The following is a 13,774-nucleotide window of genomic DNA, read 5'->3' as shown; positions in this document are numbered from 1 at the left end:
CATTGCAGTCCTCCTTTGGGCTTTTACAAATGACTCCTCATATGCCTCCCTGTCGCGGCATATGTCTGCACCACGTCTAATGAGCGCCTCTGATATGAGGACGGTTCAATAACTAATGAAAGAAGAACCTTCCTCCCTTATTATAGCCTCCATGCCTGACACTAAGCATTGTATAATGTATTGGAAACTGCCACACACTGACGCATATTTATTAAAAGCGGGTTCAAAAAGGCATTTGATAGACTCAACAGTGCCTGTTCCTCTCATATGAGTTGGAATCATTTTCTGTGTATAGAAGCAAAAGAGACACCTAATTAACAGAACCTACAACAAAGCAGTCAGTAGTTTCACTGAACACCAGAAAAGATAGGGAATTTGTGGAATCTTTTCTTTTCAACTAATCCAACACTGGTATAAGAGGTAAAAACTGAAGTCACTGGAATTGTTATAAATATCCCATTCTGCACATTGGTTAGATCCAATTAACAGCTAAGCTAACTTTGTGGCCAGGTTGTGAGAGATGCAATGAGTTATCCTTGTGATTAGATCTTGCTTCTGACCTTCAGCACATTGTTCTGCATTTTCACAGACAGGCGTGGGCCTGTCTGGATGAAGAGCTGACTTTTAGACAAATTAGATGAAATTGGATCGTTTCTCATGGCACACCAGATGATCTCTTACGGCACATTAGTGTGCCACGGCACAGAAGTTGAAAAACACTGCCTTACACTGCTCCCAAAAGCAACTGAGGTAAATTTATTGCCTAGAAGATTGAGTTTCTATAGGCAGTGTCAGAATTAAAAACGAACAAACAAAAACTGCATCCAAATTATGCAAACATTTACAGTTTATTGGCACTGTTACTGATTTGTAACTAAAACTCAAATTTCTCTGCCATATTAGCTAGGGGTGGGAGAAAAAAGAAAATCTATTCACATACAATGATTTTTTTTACAATTTTTTTATTTTACAATTTTTAAATAAAAATAAATTTTTGTTTATTTTATTTATTTAATGTTTAATCATACTAATGTTTATGTTTATATGCATGATGGAGAAAAAGTTACAGTTTTTCTCCAGCAGAGGGCGAAATGTTTCTCTTCGACTATCTAGTAACATGACGTTATATCAGTTTTAGAAAACACTACGGAGAATGATGGACAAGAAGCAAAAAAGCGCAGATTATTCCGCCACAATCACATTTGAAGTCAAAAGTGTGGACACATGTTGGATTTTTTTTGCTTTGCAGGGAAAAGCAAAGCTGAACATGCTAAAATCTTGTAAACTCTGTAATGGCCATGTGGCGTACTGCGGTAACTAACGTTACTGCCCATGTAGCAAGACACCATCCTGCACTTTTAAATGAAATTCAAGCTTTTGAAACAAGAGTATACGTTCAAACAGCTGGTTCAGATATATTGCTGCTTAAAAACATCTTAAAAACTGACAAAGTTTACTTTTTTATTAAGAAAATCTGGCTCGTGACATAGTCTGTAAACTTGGTCATCATGCAACTTTTTCACATGGTCTGCTGATTAAAAAGCAAACTGAAAATCAGGAATATTGAAGAATCACAATTTAAATCGAATCGGCACCCAAAAAAATTTGAATAAAGGGAAAAACATATCATCCCAGCCTTATAGCCGTCAGCCCTACTGATGCCGGTTCACAAAACATTGATATTCTGGGTCATGTGTGTAATAATCGGTTCTTCTGGTGGATCTAAGCTCGCTACTTTTGCTGAAGTGAAACCATGAACCATTTGAACCATATAAAACCTGAAGCATATGAACCACAGCAGAGCCCTCATCCACATGCATTTAAGAACATACCTCCCAAAATTTTCACTGTGTGGCGGGAATGATCGGAAATTATCCGTAGTTTCTGTTTCTAATTCAGCATGTCTGGAAATCAGCTTCTGAGGTTAAATCATTTTAAAGCCGATGTTGAAAAAGGTGCGCACCACAACAGCTTGCTGATGCTCGCCTTTCAGAGGAACACAGAACGGATCGACACACTTCAAATTGGACCACTTTGCTTGGATTCCAGCTTTTAAATGATTATGAGCTTCAACTTTGCACCTCGTTGCTTCTGTAATAGTGACAGCTATTAAATATGATGTTAATTTTATAAAAGTGGCTGGTTATGTGATTTATTCAGCCAATTTATGGCTCAATAAAGTCTATGGACACCCACAGTGCTGGCTTAGCGCTCTTTTCTGCTTAATTATTGTAATACTATAACTGAAAATCAGTTACTTCTATGTAGAGAAGAGCTGAAATGTTTTGGACATAATGGCTCAGATTTGGCTAACCACTTTCATGTGCTGCTTGTGTTATAACCCCATTACACTTTTAAAAATGTGAACAGTAAAATCTAATGAAAGGACATTTTACTGTTTTGTGAGTAAATTAACAGTAATTTATTTATACTTGTCAAAGATCGGATTTAAACTCCCTCCATACATGCAAGTTGGACACTCTGGATATAAATGCACTAAAGACACATGGGATGAAATAAATGCAAAGCTTAGGTAAACGAGTAAACAAACAAAAAGGCACCTGGAGTAGTTGAAGAGGCGGCTGTCCCAGAGTGTGTGCTCCCCTCTGGGTGGCGAGTGAAAGAAACACGAGTCGGAGCCGTCAAAACGATTCAGGCCGTCCTCTGTGTTTTTGGATGCGTGGCTGTGAACCACATCCAGCAGAACCACAATGCCCATTGAATGCGCCACATCAATCAGCTGCTTCAGCTCCTCCGGGGTTCCATAGCGACTACAAATGGACACATATAAATAGATTTTAACTTGTGAACAGCATTTTGATTGTCCTCTCCAAATTATCCATGACTAATAAGAGTTTTATTAATTACTATATCTCCACGTAACTAAAATATACCAAGCATGTGGCTTCAGGTTTGCACGTAAATAACCAAAACCATTCAGCACCCATCATGTAAGTATAGTCACAATAACTGCTGAATCATTTGTTGTGTGTAAACACACTGTTAAGATTTACTGATTTTTAGAAAGACTTTGTGTAACATCACAACTTCTTTAGAGTATCCTCTCTGTTAAGACTTTAACTGTACACATATTTGCATACACTCCTCATATTCTGCAGTGACAAAGCATCTGTCCTTCAAGCTATCATGGAATCGACTTGCCTGCGAAACAGGACACGCAGGACTTCTCTTCTTCCCGGTATTCAACCACTAAGGTTTTATATTACACTACAAGATCAATCAAGGGTGAAATTACAATATATATGCTACACTCGCTGCTTTATGCTACTACTCCAAGCCAGGAAAGAGGATCTCTGAAAGAAGATAAAGACTCCGACTAGTCCACTTTTATCTAGGACTCCCTCCACATGGATTAACGGGAAATGTATTTACAGAGAGATTATTGCTGGTGTCAGACTTCCTAACCTTGATTTGAGGTGACTGAGTTGAAGTTGCTCACTCAGTTCATGACAGTATGAAGTTACAGATACTACACATACCAAGTAAAGTGGTTTAAATGGGAAACTCTGAGAACAGGAGGAGAAAAAAAAAAAAAAACACCTTTGAGACAGCTTGGAGTTTTAATCCTTTAAAGCCGTATTTTAATCCTGGTTGGTTTGTTAACACCTGTGGTTACTGAAGCAGGTCGTGGATCTTTATAGGGTAGCTGAAAAGACCCGGCTGAGAGGATTCATCCGACTCCATTTATTCATTTTCAGTTCTTCTTTCACTTGTTTTGTAAAGAGGACTGAAGATGACACATGACAGCATCATTCCAGACGTGGTCACAACTATGCAGTTAATTCAGAAATGAGCTGCAACTCAGCCCATCACATCAAGTATGCGCTTGTAGGGAACCCTACAAATAAGGACTAAATGCCACCATACCGTTTAAAAGATTACAAATATTCATGCATGTGCAAAAACATGTAAATACTTACGCTGATATTTAGGAATAATTACCTGGAAGCTGCAAAGAAGCTTGTAATCTGATATCCAAAGCTTGCATAGTAGGCATGCTCCATGATAGCCATCAGCTGAATACAATTATACCCTGGACAAAGAGAGGATAAAGTGAAGAAAAACTTACATTTTCCATTGCATGTTTAAAAGCTTTCCAACTAGATTATGCAGCCAAACTTGTCTAACTGACACGCAGCTAATGTTCAGATATTAACTGTGGGTAAACTACTAAATTATGTATGATAATAAAATGTGGGTTGAATATGTATGACAGCATGAAAAAGTGTTGCTTAACATCCTGGTGCTTCTTTGTTATTAAGAGTATTACATCCTGTCTATTTGGATAGCCTCATTCTGCTGCAATAACTGGAGGGGGTATTCTTTCTGTCAGCCTCTCTTTTCTCAGAATTCATTTATCAGACACCCGCTGCTTGGATTGGATCATAAACATACTTTCTGGCCACCCAGTAAAAAAAAAAAAAAAAAAAAAAAAAAAAAGGCTTGTAAAACATTTTGGAACACTTCAGCTGTATTTGATGTGGTACTGAGCGCATCTGAAAACCTTCAAGACTTGATAGTGCTTGACCCGTTTCAGAGACACGGGCACGGCCTGAGCTCCAGGCGGTTTCCTTTTTGACAGTCTCTTCTATCCTTAGGACAAGCTGGGGCAAAAGAGAAGCACCTACAGAAACACCAGGCCTTTAAAAAGGCCACCGACGACTCCGGGGGGAGGCTCTGAGATTTCTGACGATGGAGTTTACTCTCCTGAAGAAGCCTAGAATGCAAAGTTCCTGAGTTGCTGCAGGTGCAATCTTTTGACTGCATTTACTCCACCAGTTCTCTGCTAAAAAAAACAACATCCATCATGCCTCCACCAGTCAAACCAGTGCCTTTTTGAAAAGCAAACACAACAGACTACATTTGTTTGCACAGTTGCAAATCAAAACAGGTTAAAGGCCCATTTAATGTAAACGCTTTTTATCATTATCAATAATTTAACATCCATTATGTAAATTTCTCACACAGTATGAGAAGTGTTCACAGGTTAAAACTGGAAGTTGTTTTTTTTTTTTTAATTAAAATTACTTTTAATTATAGCTGTAAGCAGCATCACCATGTAGGTCCTTATAATAAATTTAAAAAAAAAAAAGAAAAAAATAAAAAAAATAAAGGCAAACCTGTATTGGCTGAACAATCTGCAGACACATGCCCTGCATAAATCTGTACAACCTGCATTAAGATAAAAACTTATCTTAACTCAACTTTATTTATAAAGCCCCTTAAAGCGACCACAGCTGAAACAAAGTGCTGGTCATAATTATATAAAGCATCTGTCCATCTCCAGTTTTTAATGGAAGCATTTGTACTCTTTTTATTTCACACAAGTTCGTTTCTAAAAATTATTGTATGCTCCGCTTTCATAAAGATAAAATATTTTTCAGAATCAAAAAAAAAAAAAAAATTAAAAAAATTTAAAAAAATCACAGCTGCCTCATGAATAGCTGTTTATCCATAAAAATTCAAAGATGTTTAAGGAAAGACAAAGAAAAACAGCTTGGCTCTCTTTTGACTTATTCAAGTACAAATAAGGCAAAAAAAAGTTACGTAACTTCATTCACTTACAAATCCAAGATGCCTTTATTAAATAAACCGTCAAAATCCTACATAATTAAACCACGAATGGCTGCAGCAGACAGCGACTCCCAACCAGAGCTTCAAGCAGTCAATCAACCATAAGGCAAGTCTGGACTGTAAAAATCTAGGCAGGATTACACTGAATTATTCACAAAACAAATCAGAGACAGCAGGAAATTAAATATCAGAATCTGTTGTAAATACGCATTTTGGATTAATCTACTGGTTTTATTATCATAAAACTGAAAGGGATGTTTTGTTGGAGTCATTTCCAGTTTCATCATCAAGCTGTAAACAGAAGAATGATTTGTTTATTACACGTTACAGAAAGAGGCTGAACATGAAGGAAAATGGCTTTTCTTCACCGTTACCTGTCTGAGCCATGATCATGAAAATGGAAACAAGTTGTCAGTTTTGTTGTGTGCTGTGACTTGAGCTGCTGAGGTGCCTTTACAAAACACTGCCCAACGGTCAGTGATCCCTTTAGGTCATGCCAGTAAACAAGGTGTTGACTTGCTGATGTGGTTTTATGCAGAGGCAGTGTGACAGCTCTGCCACTGAAAACGCTGCTGCTGGAGGAAAACTGGCTCTCACTGCAGCGTGGCATGTCTGCTGTTATGGACCAGCGCTGACAGAGACACTGGCATGATAATGGATTTAAAAAAAAAAAAAAAACCAGAAGAAAAAAGCAAACCTGAAGCTACTGTTCTCTGACCAGAAAGCTGAGGATTGTGCACATTTAAGAAGATATTTACCTTTTATGCTTTAAATGATCTCAAATTAAGTCCCCAGAAATACTTAAGTGACACTATAATATAGGAGATTTAATTCAATAACAGCTGTAAAGGAAACCAATAGAGAGGAGATCATGTGTTTATCGTATGCCTGTATCTTACCCAAGTCTTTTATTCGAGGCAGTACGTTGGTTGTGAAGTTTGTGTACGAGGCGATCTTTGGCTCTGGTGAAGCGATACCCACATGAGCCTCGTATATTCTCAGACTGGAGGGTTTCTCTGGCCGAGGATGGACATGCTGGAGAGGAAACAAAAGGACAGACAGAAATCGAGACAGAATCGAACACAGATGCTTCAAATGGCAAAAAAAAACCCTACATTTGCTGTGTAAAAAGGAGCCATGGAGTCAAAGCATGAGTCTAAGCACCAGCATCTGCCTGCGGAGACTAAATCACTCTATTTTCCTGATGGCTACCTACAAGGCCTTGAACTCGCCATTTCAAGTACATGAATGAGGCACTTGTAAATAAAACAAATATACTGCGAGGGAGAGAGGGCCTCTCTGATTAAAAATGGTGCCAGATATCAAGCGATAAAGAAAGCAAGGTGGACTCTAACAGCCTCTTTTTGTTTTTCGCTCTGCACTCTTGAGGTGAGAACATGAAGTAGCATCGAGACCATTCAGACCCTCTCAAATCAGCAGCGTCGAGAATCCACTTTAGGAAATTAAGCAACAGCTTTACATATGTAATGGGAGGCTGATTAAAGAATAGCTTGATTTTCACTGCGAGAAAGTTTAGATGGAAGAAATCCTGTTGGCTGGTATGAGACCTGACACTATAAATAATGGCACTTTTTTTTTTTTTTTTTTTTTTTAAAATTCTAAAATAAACCCTGCTACTTCCACAAAGGAAGCCAATTAAAGCATTTTCCATGGTGTGTAGTAGTACGCCTTTCATCACTGTTCTGTGGGCTAAAACACATCTGATGTCCACTTCCCAGAGGACGGACACGTCACAGGACATCACGTAGGAATGACATGACGTTGTACCCCGAAGGTTGTGTTTGTCACAACTGTGACCCCACAGATTTATCGCATCTCTTTTTGCAAGTGAGTCGTCTCAATCTGTTTCAGAGTCTCTGTGAGACGTCACGGTCGGTAGAGGTGCACTTCTCTACACAATGAACCGTGTCTATTTTTGTTGCCCTGATCCCAGGATGTTCAGGGAAAACTGGTGTCCATCCGGGTTTTTGTTTCCGTGTTTACAGAACAGACATGATCTACTTCAGTTCTCTGACATGTGTCTGTAAGCTGTTTATTCACTGACCCGTTAAACTGAAGAGCTAGAAGTAAGAAGTTAGCGTTTTCTTGAGTGTGTTTAAAAAAAAAAAAAAAAAAAAAAAAAAAAAAAAAGCTTTAGTGATATTTCATTAAACTTTAAAGCCCTAAAAATGGTTTTTCTCTCTTTACAAATATTATCATTTCAATGTTAAAAACAATAATAGCAAACACAAGCTAATGTGCAATGTCTTTTTTTTTTTTTCCATTCACCATTTATCTTAGACAAGATGCAAGAAAAGAAACAGGGAAAAATTCCCTTTTCTTATTTTTTTTTTTCTTTTAACATTTAGACATCAATAAAATTTCACTTTACAACGTAAGGCTGAGGAGGATCCCAGTGAACCCAGTCATAGATGACAGATTTCTCCTCCCTGGTCACATATTTTGCCCAAGGCGATATCCGATACAGCCGCTCGCCCTCCTTGGTGTGAACCACCACCTGGGAAAATAAGATGAATGACTATTACATTAAGGCAAGGACACTCAAACAGTGTAAAGGAACAGACATTAAAAAGGCACTACAGTCACTTAGTATACGGTGAGAGGGAAGGCAAACTATGTTGTCTAATTGGTTGACTAAGGACAGTGGACAAGAATTAAAAACCTATTTAAAAGACAGATTTAGTGTAAAAGGAATGCAAACCACAGTAAAGTTCCATGAAAGTGGAAAAACACAAATGCACAAAAGAAAAAAAATAGTCACAAATCATCAGGGTTTGAAAAGTCTTCTGCAAATCCTGCATATTTCTGTCTCGGGATATACGCGACGTTATAGTCAGCATTTATTTACGCCTTCCAGCCATGAAATGCTTACATCATAAAACGGTGCCGTTACTCCCCATCCATTACACTGAAAGATGGTGCAGATTGTTCAACCAATAAACCCAACATTTCTTTTTTAAAAAAATGGCTGAACTTGGAATGCAAAACTCTTAGAAAAAGTATGTTCCTGCTCTCCAATGCAAAGCCAACAACTCTGGGGGAAAAAAAAAACAAAATAAAACAAAGAAAGTATCCCACCAAAACTGCTTTGGAGACACAATGTAGTGAACAAAAAGCTGCAGTATTGACCAGAATACTTGTCACAGTAAATCTGGACTCGGCGGTTATTATGTTGCATTATGTTTTGTGATGAGTGCAGCTCTTTTATTGGCTTTAACGCAGCCCCTCACTGGTCCATCTTGAGAGCGAATTTGAGCAATTTAGGGGAAAAAATGAACATCTAAATCATTGTCATTTGGGTCTCATCTATTATGTCTGCAATTCAGGATTGGAAGGGGGTAAAATAAACATAGTTTGGAAATGTGACAAGCTACTTTGCCTCCACTGTCAAATAAGAGGTGGGGAAAAGCAGTGTGAGAGTTGGAAATCCCACTGAGAAATCAATGCTGTAGTGTTATCCACAGTATGTGTTCATCCTGTTTAGTCCCCCTGCAGAAACAGGCGTTAGAGCCCAACTAAAATCACGCTACTTTTGTAAAGTAATGACCATTCCAATAACACCTGCCTGTGAGCCGGTAGCCAGGCTCCCCCATGGGTTTTTTTTCATTATGGGCAGGCCACCTAGGGGTTAGCTGCCTGGCTCCCCTTATGACATGCTTCATAGTTTATAGGATTAAGAAGAGATAGTTGGATAAATGGAATGGCATAAAGCTTAACAGAGCAGTGGTCCTTCAGATAAATTGGCCAGCATTAAAGAAAAATCAGCCTGCTGGGTGGGCCGACGGGGCGCATGAACAGGAATAACAGTTTAAAAGTGGGCAATGTGCGAGAAGTTAGGTGTGGATAAAACATGTTTTTGATCACTTGGATAACACTTGAGTTCACTTCTCTGCAGTCTTGCATACTTTAATTATCAGGAGCTCATCGTAAAAGCTACTCCCACCAAAGGACATCGCTTGTTTATGGAGACAAATTGGGCCCCGAACAAAGGGGATGGGAGGGCAAGCTGCTCTCTGTGAGAGTGATTGGAGCTCGGCTTGTGCATCCACGAGGGAGTGCTGTGGAACTAATTCTAAAGTGGAGCTCACAGTAGGACAGCCATTCATGGGCAGCAGGGGTGCACAAGGAAAGGCCAGGTGCCAGCGTTTCCATCTGCTTCTTATCGTCCTTAGACTGACCTATGCTGACAATGGGAGTTGGGCAGCCTGTCCAGGGCGCGGGAGTGAGCCAATGATGACCCAGTCCCAAGGAGAGAGCTGTAGCGATGCCATGCACTCCATGCCTGGCATCACATTTCTGGGTTATTTCTCATCCATGCTGAGACAATACATAAGGGGAGGTGCCTCTTTTGCATTTAACCCTGATGAATTATTTACCAGAGCTTAAAACCAATCATGTTCACCCACTGTGGGCTCTGTTTTCTGGCCGACAAACACAACACAACACCCTGAGGGATACCTGCCACAGATGGGAGCTGAAAACAAAGCCATCAGTTGAGCTCCTCAGGTGTATCTACTCTCTACTGCGCAGTCTGTGTGCAGAGCGTACTCTCCCTTCTGCACTGCAAATATGACACGTTGTTGATGGCGACATGCCAGCTTTACACTTGCTTCATACGACACCACGCATGACGGGGAACGTCCCATGAACATGCTGGTGACAACTGAGCCACTGTGGCCAGATGACACCTGTTGAGGGCGTGAAAATAAGCATGAAGACACTCTGCTCCTTACCTTCAGCTTGGTGTTGTGATCCACAGCCGGAGACTTGTCATCCTTGGGTGGAAGACACAGTTCCCATTTGCCAAATTCCATCTTGGTGTAAGGGTGGGAAAATTTGTTCCAACCATCTATGAGTTAACAATAAAACACATTAGTTTGCATGTAACACAGAGACAAATTGACACCCGTTGTATCCAAGAGGTATAGAAGGATTTTTTGAGCTGCAGAATAACTACTTTAATAAAAATATCCTCAAATATGTTTGTGCTCATTTGTAAACACCACTAGGAGTCACCACAGTCAAAAGTGTTAAAAATCAAGCCAAGGAATCTTTATTTTTAATGGCTACTACGACACTTCACAAGCTCTTGTCGCCACTTTTTCTGGCGCTAACAACAACCTGTAGCTGCCAGCGAGCGCCGTTGCTTTTGTTCCATTTCAATACCCCATTGTGTTCACATTATCACTTCATTTTTCTGACTTCTACCGTCGGTCTTCACACTGCACCCACAAAATCCGCTTTCATAATTCCTTCTTGTTGTGACTACGGCAAGAGAGAGAGAGTAAAGCATCGGGATCCGTCATGTAAAAGAGAAGCTGATGAAACAAAACAAACAAAAAAACACTTTGCTGCTCTTTGGATTTCATCAGATGGAGCAACAGAGGGGTGTCACATGCGTAATCTGTTGATACCACATTGCCAATTGTCAGGGGCTGAAAGAACACAAAACATTTATTATAAAGTGACCACCTTGGCCTGTCGATTCAGGATGCTGTTTTCATTTTGTAATGCACATCTGCTTGCTATTCATGAGCAAAAACAACCCCAGAAATGAAAATAAATCACAGGAGATGCTCCAGAAGTGACCGGGCGCAACCCCAGCACTTTTCACAGGCAGGCCAAGTAATACACCCTCCACCACCACCCAACCTCCCACCCAATTTATTTATCTCCCTTTGCTTAAACTCGTCTGAAAAAGCTGTGAATTATGCGGCCAACCCGCACCACATTCATGACTAGGGCTGCTGGGCTGTTTCCACATTTGCTAAGAAATTGAAATCAAATAATATGACTGAGCCGTGTCAAAATGTAATCTCTCACAGAACTGAATGTTGGAATTGAGCTGCTGCCCAAGGTCCCCGGAAGATAATTAAAACGGAAAAAAAAGGATCAGGAAACATATAGAGATTTAAAAGAAAAAAAAAGTGGAAACAGAACCAACCAGCACAAAAAATGTAGAAGAAACAAATTGACACGTTTCCAGTTTTGTGAACTGTATCAATCTGAGGGAACAACTATTAGCATTTCCAGTAATACCATTAAATCCATTACCAACAGCAGAAATAGAAGTGTTTATATCACGGTGTGTCAAATGAGCCTGCAGTGGGGAGCCTCTGTCTCCATCCTCTGACAGTTAGAGTCCATAAACACTGTGCACATGCAACATCTGTCCTTACCATCGATTTCTTTCCTGTTGAATTATTTAAATTTCATTCCAGTTCGGTCTTAAGAGTCTCTATCGGTGTTTTACTGCTTTTTACTTCCTTTCATATGCATGTATCTGTGTATACCCTGTGCTGCGTATGTACTGCTGGACTACTCAATGAGATTTTGTCTCTCCATCCGGCTCCCTCTCTCTTTCTCTCTCTCACTGCCTCTGTAACATCTGGAGTTGTGACTCCTGAGCTGCTCTATGAGTAAGCACACCGCTCAATGTGCCAGCACACTGAAGGCCCCAAATGTTTTCCCTCATGACTGACCTGAACCGCCAGGGCTCTGGAGAAGCAATGTGCCAACAAATCTGACAGCTTTAGAGCCTTGACAAGTCAGTGTCAGTGCAGCTCATGACTCCTCACACCAATAGTGATTAGAGAAACAAAACTAAACTCAGAATGTCAACAACATGGAGGAATCGTTTAGCCAGTCAAGCTGGACAAGCTCACACCAGCAATAACCAGCGATACTGAGACAACTGACCTCATCTAAAGTAAGGACCTTGATATGCTGCATATGCAACATTCTGTGTATATGCTTGTTTTCATTTTATTAATAAATCTCAAGCTCATATCATATCCACTTAAACCACTGCAATATGTAGATCCAACCCCGAGTCTGCATTAAAGTCTCAAAACACTGAGCATCGCCCAAGTTTCGACCCTGTTCTGCATGGGCTGCCAAAGCCGTGAAGCTACACTGGCTACGGGTACATGATGTTTTTTAATCCGGAATTAATAATTCAATATTAACGTATTCTCCTACAACTTTACATGAAAATAATAATACTGAATGAAGGTTTACATGAAACACGTCCTCACTTAATTCCTCATTAGAGCGGCGGGTTGGGAAGGGTTCTGATTGGACAGACGTTTCACATATACCTGAAATAAAATTTGCTCCCTGCTCGTTTTTTCAGACGTAACTTGTAAAAACTACATGAAAAGGTACCAGTTCCGCCGCTATTTTTATTATAAATGTGAAGTAGCAGCTCAACACGAGCATACTACTGCACTTTTTGCACCAGCTAAGAAGGAGAAGAAAGACAGACCACCAAACATGGGAGGCAAAACAACGCACGTCATCGGGACAGGACGAGCATGCTCAGAACGACCGGTATTAACTTAGAGCAGAAGGAAGGTTTACATATCAGAAGAATTAAATAGATCGGAATAAAAATGCGAATAAACCAGCCGCTTACATCGGAATTAAGTTTAATTCCATATAGAAATTTGCATTAGGAATTAAGCGTTGACATGGTAATTTTTTTATCAGTTTAAAGCGGAATTAACTTTTATTTGGAATTAAACAGGAATTAAAACTCCCATGTAAACTAGATGCGTTTCTTTAAATACCATGCAAACTCAAAAGCTAACACACGCTTTAACGATATCCATGTAAATACTGTATAATGCGACTAAACTCAACATACTTTGTGCAGCTTAACTCACGGATTGTTTATTCCGACTGTGACCTTTATCAGGTCCCAGAAATCAGAAACTGTTTACGTATCACTGAACTGTTCCGATGAATGTTTTAATATGAATATTGCTGGACTTATAAACATCAGAGCAAAAAATGAAGGATAAAGAGCCATCGGCCTAATGACATTAGCACACGGCTCAAATGTGAACTTAATGCCAACATCAGTTAAACCTTCTTCCCGTTTTAATCTGTGATTTTAAGACGGTCCTATTCATTATGCAGAAACACTCCGCCAAGGTGCTGAATACCTTTTGATTGTATTCACCTTGTGGACATGCGTGTGAAACCTTGACTACCACCAGCAGCAGCAGTGTAAATGGTATAAATATCTTTAAATAATAAATTACTATCAGGACATTTTATTTAGCTTCAGACTCTCCAGCAGAGGCGATTATAAAGTCGAGGATGAAACAGCTTAAATATTTACTGCTGCTAGCCATTACATGTAATAAGTTAA

At 39.6% G+C, this 13,774-nt stretch overlaps 1 protein-coding gene across 1 annotated transcript in view; it reads right to left on the bottom strand.

The window, feature by feature from the left end:
- Nucleotides 1-13,774, bottom strand: part of gbe1b (glucan (1,4-alpha-), branching enzyme 1b) — a 97,763-nt gene that overhangs the window by 68,257 nt on the left and 15,732 nt on the right. The window contains exons 3-7 of the mRNA XM_079246463.1: nt 10,350-10,465; nt 7,988-8,113; nt 6,495-6,630; nt 3,964-4,054; nt 2,562-2,771 (exon numbers count right to left, since the gene is read on the bottom strand). Of these exons, the coding sequence (XP_079102589.1) occupies nt 2,562-2,771; nt 3,964-4,054; nt 6,495-6,630; nt 7,988-8,113; nt 10,350-10,465 (679 nt within the window). The remainder of the gene's footprint in view (nt 1-2,561; nt 2,772-3,963; nt 4,055-6,494; nt 6,631-7,987; nt 8,114-10,349; nt 10,466-13,774) is intronic.

The sequence above is a fragment of the Telmatherina bonti genome (genome assembly GCF_933228915.1).
Source record: "Telmatherina bonti genome assembly, chromosome: 9".
NCBI lineage: Eukaryota > Metazoa > Chordata > Actinopteri > Atheriniformes > Telmatherinidae > Telmatherina > Telmatherina bonti.
Note: the sequence above shows the minus strand (reverse complement) of the source record. Positions and strands in the feature narration are given on the sequence as shown.